Source organism: Artibeus jamaicensis, unplaced genomic scaffold (assembly GCF_021234435.1).
Source record: "Artibeus jamaicensis isolate MK-2021 breed Jamaican fruit bat unplaced genomic scaffold, CSHL_Jam_final contig_2002, whole genome shotgun sequence".
NCBI classification, from domain to species: Eukaryota; Metazoa; Chordata; class Mammalia; order Chiroptera; family Phyllostomidae; genus Artibeus; species Artibeus jamaicensis.
Window position 1 is genome coordinate 1,879 of NW_026521408.1, and position 24,530 is coordinate 26,408.

At 42.9% G+C, this 24,530-nt stretch overlaps 1 protein-coding gene across 1 annotated transcript in view; it reads left to right on the forward strand.

Moving 5' to 3' along the window:
* Positions 1-7,511: 7,511 nt before the first annotated feature.
* The window catches only part of LOC119042440 (lambda-crystallin homolog), a 37,326-nt gene continuing 20,307 nt past the window's right edge, over positions 7,512-24,530 (forward strand). The window contains exons 1-3 of the mRNA XM_053657950.1: positions 7,512-7,578; positions 8,982-9,166; positions 18,029-18,223. Of these exons, the coding sequence (XP_053513925.1) occupies positions 7,512-7,578; positions 8,982-9,166; positions 18,029-18,223 (447 nt within the window). The remainder of the gene's footprint in view (positions 7,579-8,981; positions 9,167-18,028; positions 18,224-24,530) is intronic.

A 24,530-nucleotide genomic window follows, 5' to 3' on the forward strand; every position in this document is an offset into this window, starting at 1 on the left:
TCCCCCACCATTTCCCCCTTTAGTTCATGAACACGTGTCTCAAATTCTTTAGATTCTGTATTTTCCCTACTATTCTTACCCTCCCCCTATCTATTTTCTATCTACTGTCTATGCTACTTATTTTCTGTACCTTCTCCCCTCTTCTCCTCTTCCCACTCCCCTGTTGCTAACCCTCCACGTGATCTTCATTTCTATGGTTCTGCTCCTGATCTAGCTGTCCTCTTAGTTTGCTTTTGTTTTAGGTGTGGTTGTTACTAACTGTGAGTTTGCTGTCCTTTCACTGTTCATCTTTTTTATCTTCTTTTTCTTAGGTAAGTCCCTTTAGCATTTCATATAATAAGGGCTTGGTGATGATGAACTCCTTGAATTTGATCTTATCTGAGAAGCACTTTATCTGTCCTTCCATTCTAAATTAAAGTTTTGCTGGATAGAGCAATCTTGGTTGTAGGTCTTTGGATTTCATGACTTGGAATACCTCTTTCCAGCTCCTTCTTGCCTGTAAGGTCTCCTTTGAGAAATCAGCTGACAGTCTGATGGGAACTCCTTTGTAGGTGACTGTCCCCTTAGCTCTTGCTGCTTCTAGGATACTCTCCTTCATTTTAATCTTGGCTAATGTAATGATGATGTGTCTTGGTGTGTTCTTTCTTGGGTCCAACTTCTTTGGGACTCTCTGAGCTTCCTGGATTTCCTGGAAGTCTATTTCCTCTGCCAGAATGGGGAAGTTCTCTGTTATTATTTGTTCAAATAAGGTTTCCACTCGTGACTCTTCCCCTTCTGGTACCCCTATAATTCGAATGTTGGACTGTTTAAAGATGTCCTGGAGGTTCCTAAGCTTCTCCTCATTTTTCTGAATTCTTATTTCTTCATTCTTTTCTGTTTGATCATTTTTTTCTTCCTTCTGTTCCACTCCCTTGATTTGAGTCCCAATTTTCTTTCCATTACTATTGGTTTCCTTTGTATTACCATTCATTTCAATTAGTTTAGCTTCCATATGTTTCTCTAATTTGTGACTAAAATCAACCAGTTCTGTAAGGATCCTGATAACCAGTGTTTTGAACTGTGCATCTGAAAGACTGGCTATTTCTTCATCACTTAGATCTATCGGTTCTGGGGCTCTGAGTTGTCCTAGAGCCATTTTTGGTCTATTCGTGCTGTTAAGTAAGCGGAGCCAAGCCTTAGTTGTTTACCAGGACGGGGCGACCCAGGTCGCTGGTTTGTGACGCTGTGTGTGGGGGCGTGGTCAGAGGGGGGAGCAATGGCGGTCCTCTCCACTAGCCCAGTCCGTCCAGTCATACCACTCGCCCCGGGCCTGTTTATCCTATCGGAATTGTGCGAGCCTGCTGCACCGCGCCTGCTCCCCTCCTCACTGGTTTATCGGCATGCAGATGCGCGACCCGCAGACAACCCACCGCACCTCTTCCCTGTGTACTCCCGTAGCTAGCCCGAGATCTGTGCCTTTGGCTGCTCGCGCACCACCCGTTCGGGGATTTTTTCTTGTCAACCTGCTCCGCTGCTGGCTTCGCTCCTCTTACTGGTTTAGCTGAGCATTTCGTTGTCTTTGGACTCCGTATTGTCGATTTTCTGTGTGGCTTGGTTGTGTTTATTGTTGTTAAAAATAGTTGTTCTTAGATTTGGTTGTGCACAGAGGCAAGGTGGTTCCACCTACACCTCCATCTTGGTGGAAGTCCTCTATCAATTTAATTGGAGAAATTTTTATTAGTGTACAAGCCGTATATTTGGGGGGCTCATATTTATTTATTTTTAACATAATTTTAAAGTATTTTTTACTGATTATGTTATTACATTTTTTTTCAGTTTTCCCCCTTTATCCCCCCCCACCCTGCACCCCCCAACCCTCCCATATTCCCCCACCTTAGTTAGTGTCCATGGATTGTACATCTAAATTCTTTGAGTTCTGTTTCTTATACCATTTTTGACCTCTCCCCATCTATTTAATGCCTACCAATTATGCTTCTTGTTCTCTGTACCTTTCCCCCCTATTCCTCCCTTCCCCCTCCCTGCTGAAAACCCTCCATGTGATGTCCATTTTTCTGATTCTGCTCCTATTCTAGTTGTTTCCTTAGTTTTTGCTTGCAGTATTTTTTTCTTTTTTCTTACTTTTTTAGGTTCATTTGTTGATAGTTGTGAGTTTGTTGTCATTTTACTGTTCTTAGATAAGTCCCTTTACCATTTCATATAATAAGGGCTTGGTGATGATGAACTCCTTTAACTTGACCTTATCTGGGAAGCACTTTATCTGCCCTTCCATTTTAAATGAAAACTTTGCTAGATAGAATAACTTTGAATGTAGGTCCTTGCCTTTCATGACTTCAGATACTTCTTTCCAGTCCCTTCTTGCCTGCAAGGTTTCTGTTGAGAAATCAGCTGATAGCATAATGGGAACTCCTTTGTAGGTAACTCTCTCCTTTACTCTTGCTGCTTTTAAGATTCTCTCCTTATCTTTAATCTTCGGTAACTTAATGATGATGTGCCTTGGTGTATTCTTCTTTGGGTCCAACTTCTTTGGGCTCTCTGGGCTTCCTGGACTTCCTGGAAGTCTATTTCCTTTGCCAGATCGGGGAAGTTATCCTTCATTATTTGTTCCAATAAGTTTTCCATTTCTTGCTGTCCTTGTTCTCCTTCTGGCACCCCTACAATTCAGATATTGGAATGTTTCAAGTCGTCCCAGAGGTTCCTAAGTCTCTTTTCATTTTTTTGAATTCTTGTTTCTTCCTTTTCTTCTGGATGGATGTTTATTTCTTTCTTTTGTTCCCGATTGTTGCTTTGAGTCCTGGTTTCCTTCCTGTCACTATTGGTTCCCTGAATATTTTGCTTTATTTCATTTTGGGTATCTTTCATTTGTTCTTTCATTTTTGACAAAGCTCAATCAGTTGTGTGAGCATTTTGATTACCAGGGCTTTAAATTCTCCAGCAGATAGGTTGCCTATCTCTTCATCATTTAGTTCTCTTTCTGAGGTTTTGCTGGGTTCTTTCATTTGGGCCATATTTCTTTGTCTTGGTGCAGCTGATAGATTGTAAGGGGGTGGGGCCTTAGGTATTCACCCGGGCAGGGCAACCCTCCTGGCTCTCATGTGTGACTGGAAGTTTCCTCCACTGAGGCAACCCCTGTATTCCACAGTCCACACTATATTTTTTAACTTAAAAAAATTAGTCATGAATTTGTTCAACTACCTTTGTTTTCAGTGTTATATACATTTACTTTTTTAAAAAACAGTTGTTGTGGTACCTATTGGGGAAATAAAATAAGGGGCTCTTTTTAGCTGAATTCTGTTGTAGGCCAAAAGTCACTTTTCAATAAACAAACACAAGACAAACCAATAAATAAATGAACAAATAAATGTATACATTTATATTAACTATCTTTCTAAATTTACCTACTGATTTTTTTTCCCGAGTGGAAGGTAAAATGTCAGAAGTGGTATTAAGCAGAGGCGTTTCTGAGCATCTTTTTACAAGTTTTACATGGCCTGGTAATGTTGGTCATTGAAGTAGTAATCCCACCACACCTTACCTTCACTTTGATATTTCTTAGGAAACTGCATGCTTGTAGAGTGGGGAAGAGTCATTCAAGAATCTAGGCATGACAGAACATGCCTCTTTATACAGTATCTGGCAGGGAGTACACTGCTTGGTGGTTTCCTGAAAGTTTAGTAGAATAAGAAGGGGGCAAGCACAACACTCCCCATAATTTATGTATGATCCCATGAATGTACACTCATCTTGTATTGCCACAGGCCAAAGTTACATTAGAAATTGAGGGCTAGGTTATTTAACACAAGTGTTTGTATTAAGCAGCCATTGATGCAGAAAAAATCACATAAGGACCATTACAGAAAAACAACTCAATTTCATTTTTAAAAAGAATACAAATTGAACATAAAATGAAATGAGTGCTTGTTATTATAGACAGAATCATAAAAGATTGTGGTTCTCCTCAGTGATAGAGGGAAGGAAGAGAGACTGAGTGGGTGAGAAGGAGTCAGGAAGAGGCAAACGCAAAGTCTGATTGTCAAAGCAAAATAAAACAAATGTATTTAAAAGATAATTATTTTTATTTTTAAAATAATAAAATAGTGTAAATTCTTCTAAAAAAATTATAAAATTCGTACCTGAACTCTGTAAGCCAGTTAATGTTGAAAACCTCTATTCTTAGTTAAAATATATACATATGTACATATATATGTATGTAGATACATACATATATAACAAGATATATATCTTGTTAACGGTTAAGAACCTTTTAAAATTATTTTTTATTGTTGTTCACTTTCATTTGTCCCACCTTTTTCCCCCTCATTCTCCCCTGCTCCCCCATCCCCGCTCCCACGGTGAATGTGTTTTAGTGCAAGCGTTTCATGCCAGAAACTAGAAAGAGTGTATCACCTGAGGGAGAAGGGCTGCTGTTTAAATGCATCCCTCAGTGATTCCACTAACTTAACACCTGAGCCCCGGGAAGTAATGTCCCAAATTTGGTCCACACTGATTTTTACGTTGGCAAGATCTTGCTTGATTGGGTACAATTGGTTCTATATTGTTGTAGAATTCTGTTTAGGATTATAATATGCAATTTTAAAAAACCTTAATTTGATCTTTAAGGAACTAAATGGCCTCTGGTCAGGGCATAGTGCAGTTTATCATCTGTGATATTGAAACCTTGTGCTATTGTACTTTCTTTTTCCTTAACACATTCTTTTCCTTCTAGAGCAAGATTTGCCTTTGTTTTTGTAGTTAAGATGTTCGCCTCTTAAGAAGTATAGTCATAACAGTCTATTAATCTGATAGACTTTTAAGATTGTGCTCTTGGAAGAAATAGTAATGAGAGACTGCTGGTGATGATTAGACAGATTGAAGCCAGAAGTTTAATTAGTGCTAACAGACAGACTTTATCATGTGGAACACTTCCATCTTCAACTTGAGAAAAGACTTGCCCTTTGCCATGACTACACAATAGGATTTGAGCTCATGTTTTATTTTCTTGCCATGTCTTTCTCCCTGCAATCGGCTAATAGACTTCTTTGCATGGAAAATATCTTTGGTACTACAGTCTTCTAATTTAGTTTTTTTTCTTTCTGGAAAGGACACTGAAGATTGCTTCCAGATATTTTGCAATAGTGAATGTAGATTTTCTAGCAACAGGATGCATATCTAAAATGCCTGAGTTGATTTTTAGAAAATCAATAAAATTTCATTTTTCCCATGAAAATATTTATTTTGGAAAATGTATGTTGTTGCACAGCAAGTGGGTAAAGCTCAGACTTGAGTTCTTGCCCAGCACTTGCTTTCTGGGAGTGACCCAGGGCTGGCTGAGTGTGGTCCTCCCTGCTGCTTTCCTGAAACAGCCCCAGTGAGCTGCGTGCTGTCACAGGTAAGCTTCAGTGATAATAAAACAGGACATTTATAAATGATTTACTTTTTAAAATATAAGTAAGTACCTATAATACCATCATTCAATTTCTTGCTTTCAATATGGGAAGGGAAAAAAGAATGTTTAAACTTAGCCCTGCCTTTTAACCATCTGATGCTGCCTGGCATGAGTGAGCTCCAATTGATGTAATATTTGGGAAGTTACACCATCTTTTCATCATCCCCAAAGTTTGGTTTTGTGTTGTTTGTCAAAATCGGAGCATGCCACCAGAGAAGTTTTGCATGAGCATATCATCACCCTCTCACCTCAAAACAAACAAAACACCTCAAAACAAATAAAACAAATAATAATCATTGCTTTGAAAGAGCTGTCAGAGTTTAATTAAGCAAAGTCTAGCTAATTGCCTTCCAGAGTTACAGAGGTTTTGCTAATACTTTGCATTTGGTGGTTTCTCTAGAAAGGACCCTGAAAGACACTATTGAGTCGAGAATGCGTGGGGGTTGGGTGGGGTGTTCACCCTGGTTGCTTTGCTGTGGTTTATACACAGAGCAAGGCTGCTTTGCTGCTAGGCTGTCAGCCACCACGTTTGATATTCTCCCTGCCTTTCCTCCTTGCCCCCTCAGGACAGAGAGAATGTCTGAAGGCTCTCTTAGCTTTATAATCATTGCAAGTGATGTTGGTCTTGATTACCAGTGTGTCAGACTCCCGTTCTCAGACAAGGGGGGTCAGCTGCCCAATGAAGAGTGGAAATGAACTTGGCATGGATGAGAGAGGCATCGTAACCCTGGCTCAGCAAATTGACCACAATTGGGTTACTATTAAATACAACAACAAAACTTTAAGCCAATGTGCTGTTAAAAAAACCGCCTTACATAACTCGCTGAAGCAGGTTTAGGTTTCTTCTGGTTCAAGTTTTCTTGCCTCTTTGATAATCAAACAATCTGAAGAAAGGCATAGAGTTTCAGGGGAGAAGCTGCATGATGGGCTCACAATAGAGCCATTTACAAAGGGCCCTTTTATTAGCTTACACAGTATCTGCATCATTCGTAGTCTCTGGCTTTACTACAAGGCTCCATTTAAACTTAACCCAGCTTGCACACTTAACTGATCCAGGAATTACTCAATACAACCAGCCAGCTACTGTAGCCTTTTTTCCCTTTGATAAGAGGATGTAACACAATGTGCTTTACAGTTCTTAAATGACTACATTTTCGCTGTCTTTCAGATGTGGTGCTGGTATGACCTTTTGTTCTTAATAAAATTTCACATGCTTTGATTATATTTTTAAAAGTATAAACAAACACAATATTGATGCCCTACCCTTCAAGTTAAATTTTAAAATCTGGTAGATGATATAGAAATGGAATTCATGTCATAATATTTACACAGCTGATTTTAAAAACATTAGATATTATTATTAACTCTTACATATTATTAAATCAGGCCTAAAAATATTTTCTTTTTGAGGGAGGGTTTTTTAAAAATCAATTTCTTATTTTTTTGAAGATTTTATTTATTTTTAGACAGAGGGGAAGGGAAAGAGAAAGAAAGGGAGAGGAACATCAGTGTGTGGTTGCCTCTTGCATGCACCCTACTGGGGACCTGGCCTGCAACCCAGGCATGTGCCCCTACTGGGAATTGAAGTGGTGACCTGTTGGTTCACAGGCCCATGCTTAATCCATTGAGCTACACCAGCTGGGGCTTAAGGGAGGTTTTGGTGCAATTAATTCCTAGTAGTACTTCAGTATTTCACTTCTACTCTTGCACACTTCTGGTTATCTGCTAGTGTTTGTGCTATTTCTACTACCACAGTGCTAACACACTAACCAGGGGATACTTGGTTAGTCCCTGCATGCGGGAGGAGAGAGGACAGAGTCCTGAGGATATATTTGGTAGCACCCCACACTTTGGACCCAACCCGCAGAATAGTGGCTCTCAAACTTTATTAGGAACAAAAATTGTCAGAATGTTTGATAAAAATGCAGGTGCCTGGGCCCCACCCACAGGGTCTCTGATTCAGTAGTAGGTCTGGTGGGGGGGCACGGGAAGGGGGTGCTGAGAATATGCATTTCAACAAACACCGTGTTGATTCTGGTGCTGATTGTCATGAGCCATACTGAGAACCATGATCCTAAATTCACCAGGGAGTGCTGGGAATAGTCATGTCCCCCTGCTGGGCCTGTTCCCCCCAGGTGAGTGGGGACCACCTTGGATGGAATGGCCCCTGGTGTGATTTCCCAGAGCTATTGGTGGCAGGCAGAGAAAGATGCCTCTCGTAATTGTAGGGTTGAAGCAGCGAGCACCCTTCTTCTGTGCTGCTTGCTTCTGAGGAAGGGCTCCACCGCAGGCAACCCGATCCCAGGAACGTGCCTCACTGGGGGCTGGCACCGGGGATTGGGCAGTGTCATCTCACTCCCACTCCAGCTCTGCACAGGATGAGAATTTCAGCATGGTTGGAACATTCATCTGCAACATTTCATCCAAATTTGTGTCTCTGTCCTCTTTCCTAACCCCTATTCAAGTAATTTCAGCTCTTTAGTTAAAGTTTTTTTCCAAAGGATTTTCAATGAGTTATAGGTGCTCAAGAAGCATTTGGGGAATTATAGATGTAACACATTTGTTCATTTTATGAAGAGGACAGACAGGGGGAAATGTGCTGATGACACCACTGATGTTCATGGCACTTTGCCTGAGGTGCTGAGTGTGTTCTGTTTGTAGACTCACCCTCCCCGTGTAGTTGAAAGACTTTTTATTATGAGAATTTTTTATTTTTTTTAATTTACTTTTCAATTACAGTTGACATGCCATATTATATAAGTTTCAGCTGTACAACATAGTGATTACATACTTATATGACTTGTGAAGTGGTTCCCTCAGTACTCTTAGCTTTACCTGACACCATATGTAGTTACTACAATATGAATGATTGTATTTCCTTTGCTATACTTTGTCTTTGTGACTATTTTGTAACTATCAATTTATACTTCCTCATCCCTTCACCTTTTTCATCCATCCACCCAGCAGCCTTGCCATCTGGCAACTTTCAATCTATCCTCTGTATCTATGAGTCTGTTTTTATTTGGCTTATTTAATTCTTTTCATGATTAGATTCTGCATATAAGTGAATTTATGGTAGTTGTCTTTCTGTCTGATTGCTTCCACTTGATACCCTCTGTGTCCATCCATGTTGTCACGAGTGGCAAGATTTCATTCTTTTTTATTATTGCATGATATTCTCTGGTATGTATGTACCAAATCTGCTTTATCATTTATTGATGGATACCTAGGTTGTTTCCATATCTTGGCTATCATAAATAATGCTGCAACAAACATTGGGTACATCTATCTTTTTAAATTAGTGTTTGGTATTTCTTTGGATAAATACCGAGATATGGAATTGCCAGGTCACAGAACTAGAGAATACAGCTCCTTATAGGCATCACCCAGTTTCCAAAGTTATGAAAATTTATCATATTTGGGGGCAGATTTTTTTTTTTCTTAAAAGTTGCTTGTAGTGTTTTTAATTGGTTCAGTTTTGGAATGAGTAGAACTTGAAATGCGTTGCTCGGGGCCTGAGTGCAGTGGTCATGAGTAGTGATCTGTGTATGTCCTTGCCAGGAATGTGTTCCAGAAAACCTGGAACTGAAGAGGAAGATTTTTGCTCAGTTAGATGGAATCATTGGTGACGACGTGATCCTCAGCAGCTCCACCTCATGCCTCTTGCCTTCCAGGCTGTTTGCAGGACTGGTGCACGTGAAGCAGTGCCTTGTGGCGCACCCTGTGAGTATTCCAAACCTGGAGATTGAGCACATCTTATTCTGGTTTGGGGGAGCAATACATTTTGTTTAATCCACTAGTATTTTTTAACTGTTTTGTTGAGATACAATTCATATACCACAGAATTCAAATTGTACAATTTAATGGTTTTTAGTGCAGGGAGTTTACAATATCAGCACTTTTAAAAAGAACTTTATCCAAAAATATTTTGTATTATATCTGCATACCTAATGCATAGTGGGGCAGAACAAGCAATCCTTACAGACTTTTGGAGCAGAAATACTGAACTAAATATTCCCTTACCACAGAAAAAGTCCACGTTACAATAATGTGTACACTGTGTAGGATTTTATAGACCTGTCACTTGTACTGTGTGGTTTACTGTGTAGGATGAGTTTTGCTAAAACACAGATTCTGAGTCTCACTTCTCAGATTTTGGTTCAGCAGGAACCCCTCCTTATTGTTGGTCCCACCCCATTGTTATAACTACCTGGACAAACTTATTATCTAGGCCTGCATTATGAGGCGTATTGGGTAATGAGTTTAAGTTGCCATGCGAGCACTCGGTACATCTTGAGATTAATGTGTTAGTGTGAGCAATCAGAGAGAGGGAGTCATGGATCACTTGATGGATGTTTGAGTCCCAACTGTAACCTCAGTATGAACTTGGAGAACCCAGATGCTTTGTTAGGACAGAAAAGCTAGCTCAGTTCAAGTCATCAGAAGTATGACAGTATAGGAAGTATGGTAGCTTAGCACCTTCAGGCTATTGGAGGTTAAAGCTTGGGAGAGGCTACACCAAGAGGCTGGGCAGACCATATATTGTCTGGTTGGGCCTATGAGAGGGAAGAATGTTTGAGTCTGGGAAAGAGTGTAAGAAAGACCCTAGGCCAAGAACAAGTATGGGGTGTGGTGAATTGTGAGGGGGGTCAGCTGGACTGGAAGAGCGTATGTACCTGGGAAGTATATGTACCTGTGATATTCCCTCTGGATATCAAAATGAAATATCACCTCACACCTGTCAGTCTTGGGAAGAGTTGGGTTGTGGAGAAACAGAGTTGCTCTGAGGAACTGGGACTGGCTCAGGTATAGAGCTGTGTGGTCATATGGTACAGACGCTGCCTTTGGAGGGTAGCCTGAAGGTGGCTCAGAGAGGGGTCGCCACTTCACAGAGCCCGGGACAGCATTCCATGCATGAGGCTGGGGCCCATGGAGTTGAGAACAGGGAAGTTATTTTTGAGCAAGAGTAATTTAGAGTCAAGAGGTCCCGGATTGGCTCAAGGGAGTAAATGAAAAGAGTGAGTCACAGATGCAGGCTAGATTTTATATACTGCAATGAGGGATGGCTTGGATACCACTTATAGGACTGTGTGGTTCAGGATGTCTAGATGTCCTTTTGCAGAAGTATAATGGAAAGTGTGAAGAGTGATTATGAAATAAGGAGACTGAGACCAATAGAACATAAAATAAAACCAGTCACATGTACTTATCATTAAATACAGGTGAATTAGCACCAACAGGACCTAAAGACCATGTCCAGTCTTTGCTTCTGGGACAATTGTGCGTCCATAAAAACCCTTAGGAACCAGAAACCACTTACTACATTGTTACTCAATTGCTTCATTGAAGTTCAAGGCTCTTGCTTGAAAGCTTGCAATGTTTAACCAGTGTTTTTACTTCTAAGGCAGTTTAGAAAAACAACTAAATCAAATTGTTCAGAAAATATCTCCTAAACCCTTTGACAGGGCTTGTTCAATGTCACCAATCATCAGAGAGATGCAAATTAAAACCACAATGAGATATCACCTCACTCCTGTCAGAATGGCCATCATCCATAAGGCAACAAAACAAATGTTGGTGAGGATGTGGAGAAAGGGGAACCCTTTTGCATTGTTGGCTGTAATGCAGATTGGAGCAGCCACTATGGAAAGAAGTATGGAGATACCTCAAAAAATTAAAAATAGATCTAACATAATGATCCAGCAATCCCACTTTTAGGTATTGACCCAAAGAAATCCAAACTGCTAATTCGAAAAGATATGTGCACCACTGTGTTCATTGTAACGTTATTTACAATAGCCAAGATATAGAAGCAACCTAAGTGCCCATCAATAAACAAGTGGATAAAGAAGATATGCTTACACATATACAATGAAAAATTACTCGACTATAAAAATTGAGTTCATTTGCAACAGCATGGATGAACCTAGAGGGTATTATGCTAAGTGAAATATGTCTGACACAGGAAGACAAATACCGTATGATTTAAAAACAAATGGACAAACAAACAAAAAAGACTCAAAGAAAAAGAGACCAAAGCGAAGGTTGTCAGAGGGGGAGCATGGGGGGTGGGTGAACCAGGTGAGGGGGGAAATAGTCGTAATGTGATCAGTTTACATGGTGACAGCTGCCAGAATTAGTGGGGTGATAACATTGTGAGGTATAAAAGTGTTGAATCACTATATTGTACACATGAAACTAATATAACCAATATGAGATTGGATACCAACTACACTTAAATAAAAAATAATTTAAAAAAGACTTTATCAAACCTGTTCAATTTTAAACTTCCAGTGCGCGAGCTCGTGCCTTACTTTCTTCTTTCCCAGCAGGATGTCACCTCTGACCAGTTTCTCAGTCAGTATCTATTGAATACAAATGGCATTTCTCTCCTTCATACCACTCCAATATTGCTTGGTTTTACTTATTTAATCAAAGACAAACAGCATAGTCAAAGTCAGTCCAGACCTCATTGTAACGACTAACCTCTGTTACTTTTATAAATTATTTTAAACTGAAACTGACATCACTAAAGCAAATCAAACCACCCAGGTTGACCTTCTTCAGAATTTTATCCCTTTTTTCTTCTGTGCCGGTGTCACCCACCTTTTGATCATTCCACTGACCTCTGTAAAGGACAAAAAGCATCTTGGACAATTCAGTCTTAGCTAGCCTGGCAGTACCTGCAGAACCCAGACCCACTGGTGACCTTTGAGGAGCCACAGGGTTTTCTGTTCAGCTCTCCTGGCCAGACAGAAGTGGCTCCGAGTGTCAGCTTACAGGCCACTGCCCTCAGCTCGATGCTGTCACTCCTCTGCACGAAGGGGAAACAGGAAACGGGATAAAGGAAGAGGAAGTTCTTTCATGCCTTGAAAGACTGCTGCCTCCACCCTTCTGCAGAAGGGCCACCTGCCAGTGAGTTTTGACATCACACATGTTCTTTTGGGCACCTTTCTGGTGGGCATCTCAGCACTGGTGGGGTGTCATGCTCTCTCCACTCTGAAGTAGATGAAAATGGGATGTAGAGGGGGAAAAGTAAGAAGTACAGAGGGATGATGATACGGCCATTTTCCAGGTCCCAACATTCTTGCTATCTGATGTTTTTATGCTTTCTTTCCATATATGCCTGTCTCCCTGCAGAGGTGCAGAGGGCTTGCGGATGGCCATTTGGCAGTGGGGCAATATTTGCTAGTGACTGTCTGAAGGTCGAATATGGTACAGTCTCTTGGTGCTTAGAATCTACGCCACATTCCACAAAAACAGCTCATGTTTGCACTGAGGGTTTCGGCCATACTTTACAAAGATTTTCCCTTTTTCATTCCTTATTCCAGCTGGGGATGTGATCGTCCCATGGGGCTTATGGGGTCTCATGAGTGCACCCAGTGCTCTCAGTGCTGCCCTGCTGCTGCCTTGGAAGGACACGTGTCAGCCCATGGGGATTTGGGCCCTGAGTGGGAGCAGATTCCAAAGGCACAGCTCTGACCTCGGTACCAGGCTACATGGAGCTGGACGCTACTGGGACTTAATCAGGACAGCCTGCACAGGTGCCCAGGGTGCTCCCACCCAGCACGCCCTGCCATGCATGTGCCTTCTCTGCTGCACTCTCCCTTCTCATGCTGAGCCTATTTGTCCTCATGATGTGGTGGTCACTGGAACACTCCGCTCTGGAGTTGCTGTACGTGGACAGTGCATGTGTCTGTGTGTCCCACACATGGCACAGCACTGTCTGTTCCGGATTTCCAGCTTCCTAGCCATGGGAGCTGCCTTTATTTTTTCACTTTGTGTAGGGCAAGTTCAGAAGGTAGGAGGTTGTCACTGATGAAAGGACTTCACTATGTAAATTATCAAAATACTGAGAGACAAATTCCTCTGAGCTACATATAAGCAAGAACCCCTTCGTTTTTGCACCCATGTTGTAAGAGGAGAAGGAATTCACCTAGATGGTAGCGCCCCCACCATGGGGGTGTGAGTGGATCTTCTGGAGAAGGGGCAGCCTGCCTTTCTTCTGTGAGGTTAGCTTCTTTAATTGGCTGCAGAGAGAATAAACAGCCCTCTGTGTCTGGGCTGTGCTATCGCCCGATCACATGCCTCCGGCTTGGTTCCAGATTCTGGCAAGGCTTTTCACGAAGTGAATGGAGAAGGGCCCCTGTGCCGCCCGGCTCAACCTGAGCCCTCAGACAGTCCCCTCATGTGCCTCCAACACGGCTCAGTCCAGGGACCATTGTGGTTAACCTTTAAGGACATCACCTTCTTTTCTCCTTTTTTTTCCCCATTTATTTTTTTATTTTTATTTTTATTTTTTAAAATGTTCACCCGAGGACATGTTTATTGAGAGAGAGGAAGGGAGAGAGAAACATTGATCAGCTTCCTCCCATACTCAGCCTGACTGGGGACCGAACCCACAACATTTTGGTTTATGAAATGATGTTCCAACCAACTGAGCCACCCAGTCAGGACTGTTTTCCTCATTTCTTGGTGGCCTATTGCTCTATCTTGTAGACTGACAGCAGAAAGCCTGTCCTGCATCCCTGCCAGAAGGGGAAGAACATTTCAGAAAGTAGCCATTCTTTCCTTTTTAGTGGAATCACTTACATTGGTTTTCTCTCTTCTTTCTTTCTCTTATCTATACTACATTAAATTTAAGGGGCACCTGTCATGATTGTCAGGATCCTTCTCTGAGCCTGGAACAGGGATTAGTTTCCTGTCGCAGGGGGAGTTGCTGTGGCGAGAATGATCTCAGGCCCTGGAGGTCCTTGCCCAGCATCCCACCACCTGGAGCCTGGGAACACAGCAAAGGGCCAGCCGTGTAGCTGTGGCTCTCATAGTGGGTGCTGGGGAACTGCTGCAGGACTCTGTGCTGGAGGTGGTATGACCAGGGTCATCCTTTTAATTACAAAAAAATTTCATTGTGATAAAATACACATAACATAACATTTACTACCTGAACCATTTTAAGTGTTCAGTCCAGTGGCATTAAGCACATTCACTCTGCGGTGGAACCATCACCACCGTCCATCTTGAGAACTCATTTCATCTTATAAAACTGAAACTCTGTCACCGTGAAGCAACTCCCAATTTTCCTTCCAAAGCCCTTGGCAACCACCATTCGCCTTTCTATTCCTATGGATTGATAGCTCCACCTTCCAAAGGGTCACCCTGCCAGGGACAGGGAGGGTGAGCCTGCAGGGAGGCCAGTGAAGAGAGGAGAGTGCCGGGACTCAAGTTGGAAGTGATGGCCTGAGCCAGAAATATAGCACAGGGAATGATTTTTTGAGGAGGTAAATATAATTGGGAAGACTTTTGTCACTGATGGGAAGTGGGTGAGGTGGGGAAGAGGGAAGGACCAAGGATGCTTCTCATGGTACTAAGCTGGGTGTTCTTATTAAGACAGAGAACTAAGAAGAGGAACATGTGTTGGGGTGGAGAAGTATGAGTTTAATTTATGACAGGTTGTGAGATGTCCGAGGGAAAGAGTCCAGTACACAATTGTAAATGTGGGCCTAGAGTGGGAGGTACGCTCTGTGTGAGGTTCCAGCATCTTGATGGTGGCGCTGATGTCCTGACAAGCCCTCCTAGGAGGCCAAGGGTGCAACCTGGAGCACCATTACTCAGAGAAGGTGTGGGAAGACATAGAGCCTGCAAAGAGGAAGAAGACAGGAAACTAGAAAGATTATGTAAAAATGTGTTTTACCTGTTTGTCTCCATCTGTGTTTTGCTATATGAAGCTTACAACACTGAAGAGATCCTGAGCCAGCATCCCTGCTGTACATTGACATAAAGTTCATCTGACACAGACATGCTTCCAGTTCTTATAATTCCACTCTTTAAAAAGGCCAGAGGTGAAATGTCTTTTGTAAGAGTTCAGTGATTAAGACAGGAGACAAGTAACTCAAGTGAGGCATTGGTTTAATTTATTTGAAAACAGGTGCCATCCTCTCTCACTTTCTTTTTATTTATTCATTGATTTGAGAGAGAGAGAGAAGAAGAAAGACATCTATTTGTTGGTCCACTTAGTTATGCATTCATCAGTTGATTCTTGTATGTGCTCTGACTGGGGATCAACCCACAACCTTGTGTATTGGGATGACACTCTTACCAACTGAGCTACCCAGCCAGGGCCTCTCACTTTTTAAGAGAGCTAAGGGACTGTGACCAGGACAGGCCAAGAGCAGGAGCCTTTGAAGTATAGCTGTGTGTGGACCATCTACCTCTTCTAGGCAGTGTTCTAGAAGAAATATATTTTCTTTTCCTTTTCTGTTGTGTCATTTTAAAATGGAAGCTTCTTGTAGTTACTTGGTAATGTGAGGTTCTACTAATTTGCACCCATGTATAGAGGGAAAAAACCTACAAGCAACACTTGAGAAACAGTTTACTGCACTGCTTGAGGCTAGTCGGGTTGTATTAAGTGATACTGTTTGTAGGCATTTGATAATTCTCTAGTAATTTTCAAAGTCAACCAAGAAAACCAAAGACTTCCAGCCAAGATGGAGGCCTGGGTAGATATGCTTTGCTCCTCACACAACCAAAAGAAGGACAACAAGAAATTTAAAAACAAAAAACAATCAGAACTGCCAAAAAAATCGAACTATATGGAAGTCTGGCAATCAAGGAGTTAAAGAAGAAACATTCATCCAGACTGGTGTGCCAAGACAAAGAAATATAGCCAAAATGAAAGAAGAGATCAAAACTCCAGAAAAAGAACTAAGTGACTAGGAGCTAGACAACCTGTCTGATGCAGAGTTCAAAACACTGGTAATCAGGATGCTCATAGAAATGGTTGAGTATGGTCACAAAATAGAGGCAAAAGTGAAGGCTATTAAAAGTGAAATAAAGAAAGATATATAGGAAACCAACAATAAAGAGTAGGAAACCAGGACTCAAATCAATGATTTGGAACAGAAGGAAAAAATAAACATTCAACCAGAACAGAATGAAGAAACAAGAATTTTAAAAAGTGAGGAGAGGCTTAGGAACTTCCAGGACAACTATAAACATTCCAACATCCTAATCATAGGGGTGCCAGAAGGAGAAGAGGCAGAGCAAGAAATTGAAAACTTATTTGAAAACATAATGCAGGAGGACTTCCTTAATCTGGCAAAGAAAATAGACTTCCAGGATGTCCAGGAAGTTCAGGAAGTCCCAAAGAAGTTTAGTCCAAGGAAGCACACACCAAGGCACATCAGAATTACATTACTCAAGATTAAAGAGAAGGAGAAAATCTTAAAAGCAGCAAGAGAAAAGGAGAGGCTTACCTACAAAGGACTTCCCATAAGACTATCAGTGAATTTCACAAAAGAGACCTTATAGGCAAGAACAGGCTAGCAAGAAGTATTCCAAGTCACAAAAGTCAAGGACCTACATCCAAGATTGCTCTATCCAGCAAAACTTTCATTTAGAATGGAAGGGCAGATAGAGTGCTTCCCAGATAAGGTCAAGTTAAAAGAGTTCATCATCACAAAGCCCTTATTATATAAAATGTTAGAAGGACTTATCTAAGAAAAAGAAGATGACCAAAACTATGAACAGTAAAATGACAGCACTCACAACTGAACCTAAAACAAACACACACAAAAAAAACCCTAAACAAACAACTAGAATGGGAACAGAATCACAGAAATGGAGATCACAGGGAGGGTTTTCAGTGGGGAGGGGATGGGGAAGGGGTGAATGGGGGAAGGGTAGAGAGAATAAGAAGCATACATGGTAGGTACAAAATAGACAGGTGGTGTAAAGAGTAGTATAGGAAATGGAGAAACCAAAGAATTTATATGTACGGCCCATGGACATGAACTAAGGCAGGGGTGGGGGGAATGCGGGTGGGAGGAGGGTGCAGGGCAGAGGGGAATAAAGGGGAGAAAAAATGGGACAACTGTAATGGCATAATCAATAAAATATACTTAAATAAGAAAGAAAGAGAGAGGGAGGGAAGGAAGGAAGGAAGGAAGGGAAGAAGGAAACCAAAGCCAACTGTTTCAGTGCTGGGCTAGGCATGCATTTCTGTCAGGACCTGCTCACGAGGACAGGCTCTTTTGTCCTAGACTGTGAACCCAGATCAACGCTGTGGATGGGTTCTGGGGCTGCAATTTATAGGTGAGGTCCAACTGTGGAGGCTGATGTTTAAGACTCAACATGGGAAAATTAAGGAAATGCCAAGTTTTGGGAAGATGCTGTCAGTTGTTTCTAATGGGCACAGTAGAATTTCAGGACCTTCAGTGACTGTCTCGGAAAGACATGGCTCAGCAGGGGTGGCTGGGGTCGATGTGAATTCTACACAGCCAGCAGCATTGAAAGCCCCTGGAGGTCAGGGATTTGGGAATGTCTGCAATGGGCAGGATGGTGGTCTGAATCTCCAAATTTCAACTCCTATGGGGTCATGATTCTTTAAACAAAACCATGCAGCCCGGTGCTGGAGTTCCTTTTTTCTCTCTCTTCATTGTGAACTACTGTGTTTCTCAAGTTTGCTGAACCCAAGGGGCCTTTCCAGAAAGGAATCTGCTTAGTTGACATATGATGTAGGTGAGCTGGGTCAGCAGAATGATGCCCACACTTCGGAGCTCCATTGACTGTCTCTCTCTGTCTCATAAGGTGAATCCTCCATATTATGTCCCACTGGTGGAGCTGGTCCCGCATCCAGAGACAGCCCCTGCAACAGTGGATAGGACCTACGCCCTGATGCAGAAGATTGGACAGTCTCCGGTCAGGGTCCTGAAGGAGGTCGACGGCTTTGTCCTGAACCGCCTGCAATATGCGGTCATCAGTGAGGCCTGGAGGCTGGTGCAGGTGTGCGGGCTGTGCTGGCCAGTGGGGACAGTTGCAGAGACACTCTGAGGGGTGGCAGAAGCAGGGATGAGTAGAGGGTGGAAGTGGGGATGAGCAGCGGGCCCAAGTGGGGGTGGTCTGAACAGAGGGCAGAGGCCTGGCCAGTGTGAGTAGAGGTGGAAATGGGGATGAGCAAGGGACAGAATTGGAGGTGGTTTCTGGCCGAGAGTGGAAGCAGAGCGGAAACAACTTCCTGGGTGCCATGGCTGTGGGAAGTCAGCACTCAGCACTTCTTGCTGTTTCTGGAAACTGATGGCCAGCTGTTCTCTCAGGTTTAGTGAAAAATGCAACAAAAATAAACCACCAGCGCAGTATTCATTGTTTAAAGACACTCTGTTACACAGAGTCATCTGATGATGGACTTTTCTGCCCCTACCTGTCGTTGCCACTAATTGTCTCTGGGAGGTATGCTGCATTTCCCATAGACTCAGACCCCACGCCTCTGGTGTGGAGGAAAAAAAATGTATTTTGAGTAAAGTACACAGTGTGTTTGCTAAAGAAACCCAATTTATTTCAAGAGCTTGAGGAAGAAATAATTATAATCCTTACACTTGTTAGTAACAGGCTTGTCTTACATAGAAACAGACATTATTTATATGTACATATTTAACTTCATTCTCTAATTTAAGGACTCTGCATGTGATCTAAGAAGTGTACTCACGGTCCACCCTCCCCCGCCACATTTGTATGGGGACATGGTGCAGGGCTAGGTTTGGGCTCAGGGGTGACAGCACTGCTACCTGCAGTGGGCCCACTGCTCCTGTCTGACTCCTGTGCAGGCCTGCAGGTCCCAGCCTGTGACAGGGACAAGGACATCACTTCCACAGCTCCCCGGTGCAGGGTGCGGTGGGATTCTGCCTCCCTGTTTGGCATTCTGTGTCAGCCCTGTGAAGTTCTTCATCTGACATCATTCCCTGGTGCATTTGTCACATGACAGCTGTGACTCTGTGTCCTCACCATTTTAATCCACTTAACGCTTTTACATCTGCAAGATAGTGCTTGGGTTTATACCATTGAGTTTGCAGTTTGAATTACTTAGCAATTGTAGAATGTCTTAAACATCAATTGGTGGTAGGGTATTGGAAAGAAACACTGAACTAAAAGTATCCCCTTGGAGATCTATTTAAAATATTTTTACTTACCTAGAGTGTGGGAACAATATAATAGATATAAGAAAAAGTCAGTATTACAGTAAAACATTGTGGGAGGTTTTAAGGTAATTTTTACTTTTATTTGTAATGTAGCTTAGTACCCTGAAGACAGAAAGAAAAGCCCTGAGTTAAATCTTGCTTTCTCCAGTCTGAAAAATGTGAGCCACCTCACGGGAAAACTCAGAGAGTCTGGTAAGGGAACTTGAGTGGGAGTCACACAGGAAGGATTCTGTTCTGACCTCAAAGTGAAACTGGCTGCAGTCTGGAAGCCCCAAGCTGGGAAGAACCACAGAGGGTTCTGCTGTCCCCTTCACTGGTTCAAGAGGCGGGAAGGTTGAGTGGTCATGGAATTTAGCTGCTTTCTCAGGTCTTCTTATTGCCTCGTTATGCCCAGCTTTCTTTGGACTGTGCTGCCTGCCAGCGCTCGTGGCAGACCGAGTGTGGTCTGCTGGTTTTCAGGGACGATACAGCTTCTGAGAAAGGGGATTCCCACCTGTGTCACTGCACTGGCTGCCGTGGGGTCCACATGCCTGGAGTCCCTGTGGGAACCAAGTGCTGAGAGGTTTTAAGGCAATTTTTTCACACATTCAGTGTGAATGTGGCAAAATGAGAAGAGGCCACAAAAATGAGATTAACAAAGCACACAAATAGAACTAAAAAAATTGCCTTTGGTGGAAGTCTAGAGGATAATTAATTTAAGAAAATAAAGTTGAGCCCTGGCCACATGGCTCAGTTGGGGAGCATTGTTCCATGCACTGCAAGGTTGCTAGTTCGATTCCCAGTCAGGCCACATGCCTAGGTTGTGGTTTCAGTCCCCAGTCGGGTGTGTACAGAAGGCAACTAATCAATGTTTCTCTCTCACATTGATGTTTCTCTTTCTCCCTTTCCCTCTCTATAAGAAAAAATCAATGGAAACATTTCTTCAGGTGAGGATTAAAAAAAATAAGTAAATTAAAAAATAAAGTGATCTGCAGACCACGAGAATGAAGGCAGATGTAGAAACCAAAGGTCCCCCTGTCCAGGTTGGGATGAGGGTAGAATGGAAGAGCTGTGGGGCATCCCTGAGCTCTGCTGAGAAGACTTACAGTGACAGTGAAGTGTCTCTCCAGCAGGGGCTGGGGCTCAAGGGGTGGGAATACGGAAGGAGGGTGGGGCTGTCAGTATTGCACCTGCTTTTCCTATCACCACTGAGGGGCAGCCACTGTTTTGGCCTCCCAGACCCAGAGGGCCACTAGCACACTGGGTGTGTACCTGCTGTTGAAGTAGTTGCTTCCCAGGGCAGGGAAGCCGTGGTCTTCACTAGTGCAGGATACCTCCTGTTGACCATATGGCCACTTCTGGGTCCTGCACCCCAGTAGAGACACCACCCCCACCTCACTCCTTCTAGGAAGAGTAGATCAATGTTTCTGCTTCTTATGGGGGCTGGTTTAATTCTTGACTTTATTGCATGAATTTCTTGAAACAAAACCTTTGCTTTTGGGAGGTCTGTTTTCACGTCAGGTATTGAGAGTCAAGAGAGGCGAGGACGCCTCCTCAGAGCCGCCCTTCGCCTGAGCGCACCTGTATGTGTGCAGCGGGCCAGCCAGGGCTGGGCTCAGAAGACACCCCTAAAACCCACAATTTCAGAGCCACTTAAACTTAATTAGGTTTAGGGTGTTCCAAGTTAATCAGAACATTTAAGTGCAGCTCTAGTGTAAAAAGAAGCAGAATTTGGGAAGTCTTACAAGTAAAATTAAAGACTTTTATGTATTTTAAGTTTAAAAGATCCAGAGACCTTGCAGAGTTTCTCTTTCCGTGACATACTCTTCCTGGGATGGGTTTTGTGTGGGGGTGGATGCTCCTAAGGCTCCACCTGGGTATGTGAGGAAAGTGAGTTGAGATGAGCAAGAGTCGCCCTACTCAAGGACTCATGGGTGCCTGTAGTTCATTACTTTCTGCATTAACAAAACACACTGAAATTTGACAGAGCCTTTCCCCTCGACCCCAGCCAGGGCTGGTGTGCTAGCCAGACTGGGTAGCAATGGTACAAGGTAACTTGATTCCAGAGCTCTAAGGGGTCTTGCGTGGGCAGGAGCCTGTGTGCTTCTGCCCTGACTTTCGGGTGCTGGGTCAGCAGTGGATCAAGGAACACTGTTCCCTAATGCCTGTGTAAACAGTTCTGCACAAATCTAACCCAACGGTGGATTTCCAGGAGCCCCACCCCCACACCGGGTTATGAGCTAGAGTGGGACAGGCAGGGGCCTGGCCAAAACGATGGCCTGCCTTCCCACCCAGCACTGGCAGTATCCTGATATGGGTGTCAGAGGAACAGAGGAAGCTGCTTTGCCACTGGCTAACTCTGTTCATGTGGAGGATATTTGGACAGACATTCTCGTGTTGAACAGCCTCGCATGGCTGGAGTAAATCCCATCTGGTCGAGGTGTGTCGTTCATTCTAGACACTGATGGGTTCAGTTTGCTTATGTTGAGAATTTTTTGCATCTAAGTTTGGAAGAGATACTGGTCTATAGTTTCCTTTCTTTCTTTTACTATCTTTGTTTTATTTTTATATTGAGGCAGTACTGCATAGATATTAAGGTGAGAATGTATAAAATGAGTTGGGAAGTTTTCTGTCCTCTTCTGTTCTTCTTTGCTTGGCAGAATTCTCTATGAAACCACTTGGGCCTAGAGAGTTCTTTTTTATTATAAATTTTACTTCTTTAGTGGTTCTAGAATCACTCAGGTTGTCTGTTTCATCTTGGTTGAGTTTGGGTGGTTTGTGGTTTTTGAAAAATTGGTCCATTTCTTCTGAGTTGTTGAATTTTGAGCATAAAGTTGTTGGTGGAACTTTCTCATTACCCTTTCCATAGCTGCAGGGTCTGTAGTGACAGCCCCGGTTTTATTCCTGAAGTGGATGGCAGGGTCTGCTCTCTCTTTATCTTTGTCCATTTAGCAATTTTGTTTGAAGAGGCAATTTTTTGTTTCAATGACTTGCTCAGTGGTTTTCCTGTTTTCAAATTCACTTACTAATGTGATGGTATACTTTAATACATGCAGTCAAGTATGAAAGGGAAATTTTAAGATAGATAGGGCAGAGAGGCTTCTGTGTTGGCCTGTGGGGCTTGAGAGGGGAGCCAAGCCACGGGTTTCAATTCTAGGTCAGAAAGGGAAAGTGCTGGGAATACGAAACACCTTGTCTTTACTGCATCCTAGACTGTGACACACTGTCCTGTCACTGCCTGTGAATGTGTCTGTCCCCACACAGCTCTGCAAGGGCAGGGGCTGTCCACAAGCAAGGTGGTACCCAGGAATCTGAGGAAATGTGGAAGGTGGTTCTGTTGTTGTCTCACAGATGCCTACTCTGTTTTTTTCCCTTCCAGATTCAGGATGGAGCTGCCCTTGTAGGCTTGGAAATGCCAGATGGACAAGTCTGGCTGTAGTCCAGCAGCCCAAGATTGGGTCACTGGGTGACAGGATCCTGTTGGCCAGGAATGTGACTTTATGCTGATGTTCTTAAGCCAATGAGCACAATCAGGGAAGCTGGGTAGTAGTGTTGAACTCAACACCCAGACCATAGCTGAGCTTTTACTGCCCATAAATCCTTGCTCCATGGAGGACAAGTAAGTGCAGGTGAGCAGGCTTGAGTCATGGGGCCAGGAGCAGGTTCTCAGCCTGGTGGACATGCTTGTGGGTGCTGGTTTGTGGAGAGTGATGAGCTCGGGTCTTACTCATTCTTCTGAGCAATGGGAGTGCCTGTCTGGATCTCTGCTCCCTGGGCCCTGAGCTGCGAAAGCTCAATTCTTGGATTTTCATCAGGGAGGGATAGTCTGTGGGACCCAGAGGGACCCTTTGGGATTCCAGAACTTTGTCTTCAAGCTTTATTGTCAGATGTGAATGCCGAGTGTTATGAGGAATTTTTCTAGTTAATAGTGGACCCCAGAGATCACACGGAGATATTAACAGTGAGGCTGTTGCTGGTTAGTGCAGTTGGGGTTTCTGTCTAGTGTGCCTCATCAGAGTGACGTAGGAATAAGGACGTGATGCCAGGAACCCCCTGGAATCCTTTGTTCATCAGTGACTTCAACCTGTGCATTGTTTCAGAGTTTACAGAGTACTTTACTTTCTCAGAATTTTCAGATATTTTCCAGTTATCCAATCTTAAAACCATGCTATTTTTGCCTTTACAAATGAAGACATTAGCCTGAGAAGTTTGGTGATCTGATTCATATCCCACAGACAGGCAGGGATTCAAAAGTGCACCTCTGTGCTTCTGTGTCTTCATGTGTAAGTGGAGGTGACAGTAGACCTAGAATATGATGAAGATTGGATGGGTCAATATACATAAAGGGCTGAGAACATGCCTGGCATGTCATACAGTTTTCTGAGTCCTTGAAAACAGTGTCTGTTTTTCTGTGTGACAGTTGTCACCCATGAGTTTCACTGAGCTGATGTGCTCTCATCCTTGCTATTCCTTTGAGGTCCAGGGCTTACAGATGGCAGCATCAGCCCGGAAGTTGGTTGGAAACGCAGCCTCCCACCCTGCACATGCAGGACTGTAGTCTGCACAGAAACGGGCTTACAGGAGGCTCATGTGCACATTAAAGTCGAAAGAAGCTGTGGCTCACTGCCCAGGGAGACCTTGGCCTCAAAGTCTCTGTGTATTATATTGCATCTGTTCTAAGATAAACTTTTTTTTTTTTACATTTCAACATCTTAGTTTTATTGGCAGCATTTTTCTTCCTTAATGGAACATTAAATACTAATTTAACTTTTAACTGCTAGAGTCTTAATCTTGATTTCAGTGAGATCTGTATTTTCTATCATCTTTTATTTGTCTTTTCTCCTTCCATGTTTTTCTGTGTCTGTATATTTCTTGTTTCTGACTCTTTACCTCTGACGCAGGCTTACATTAGATAAACCTGCAGCTCTAACCACCTTCTTTTTGCTTAGTGGGAAGGCATTCACATGGTCACTTTAGAGGAATCATTTTCAGTCCTAGTTTTATGATACTGAATACCTCTGGTTATCCCCCAAAGATATGAACATCTATTTTAAAATGTTTTTAATTCACTCTTGAATAAAACAAATACACCAGAAAAACGAATGTGAGGCTATCACTTCCCAGAGGATGTGAATTGC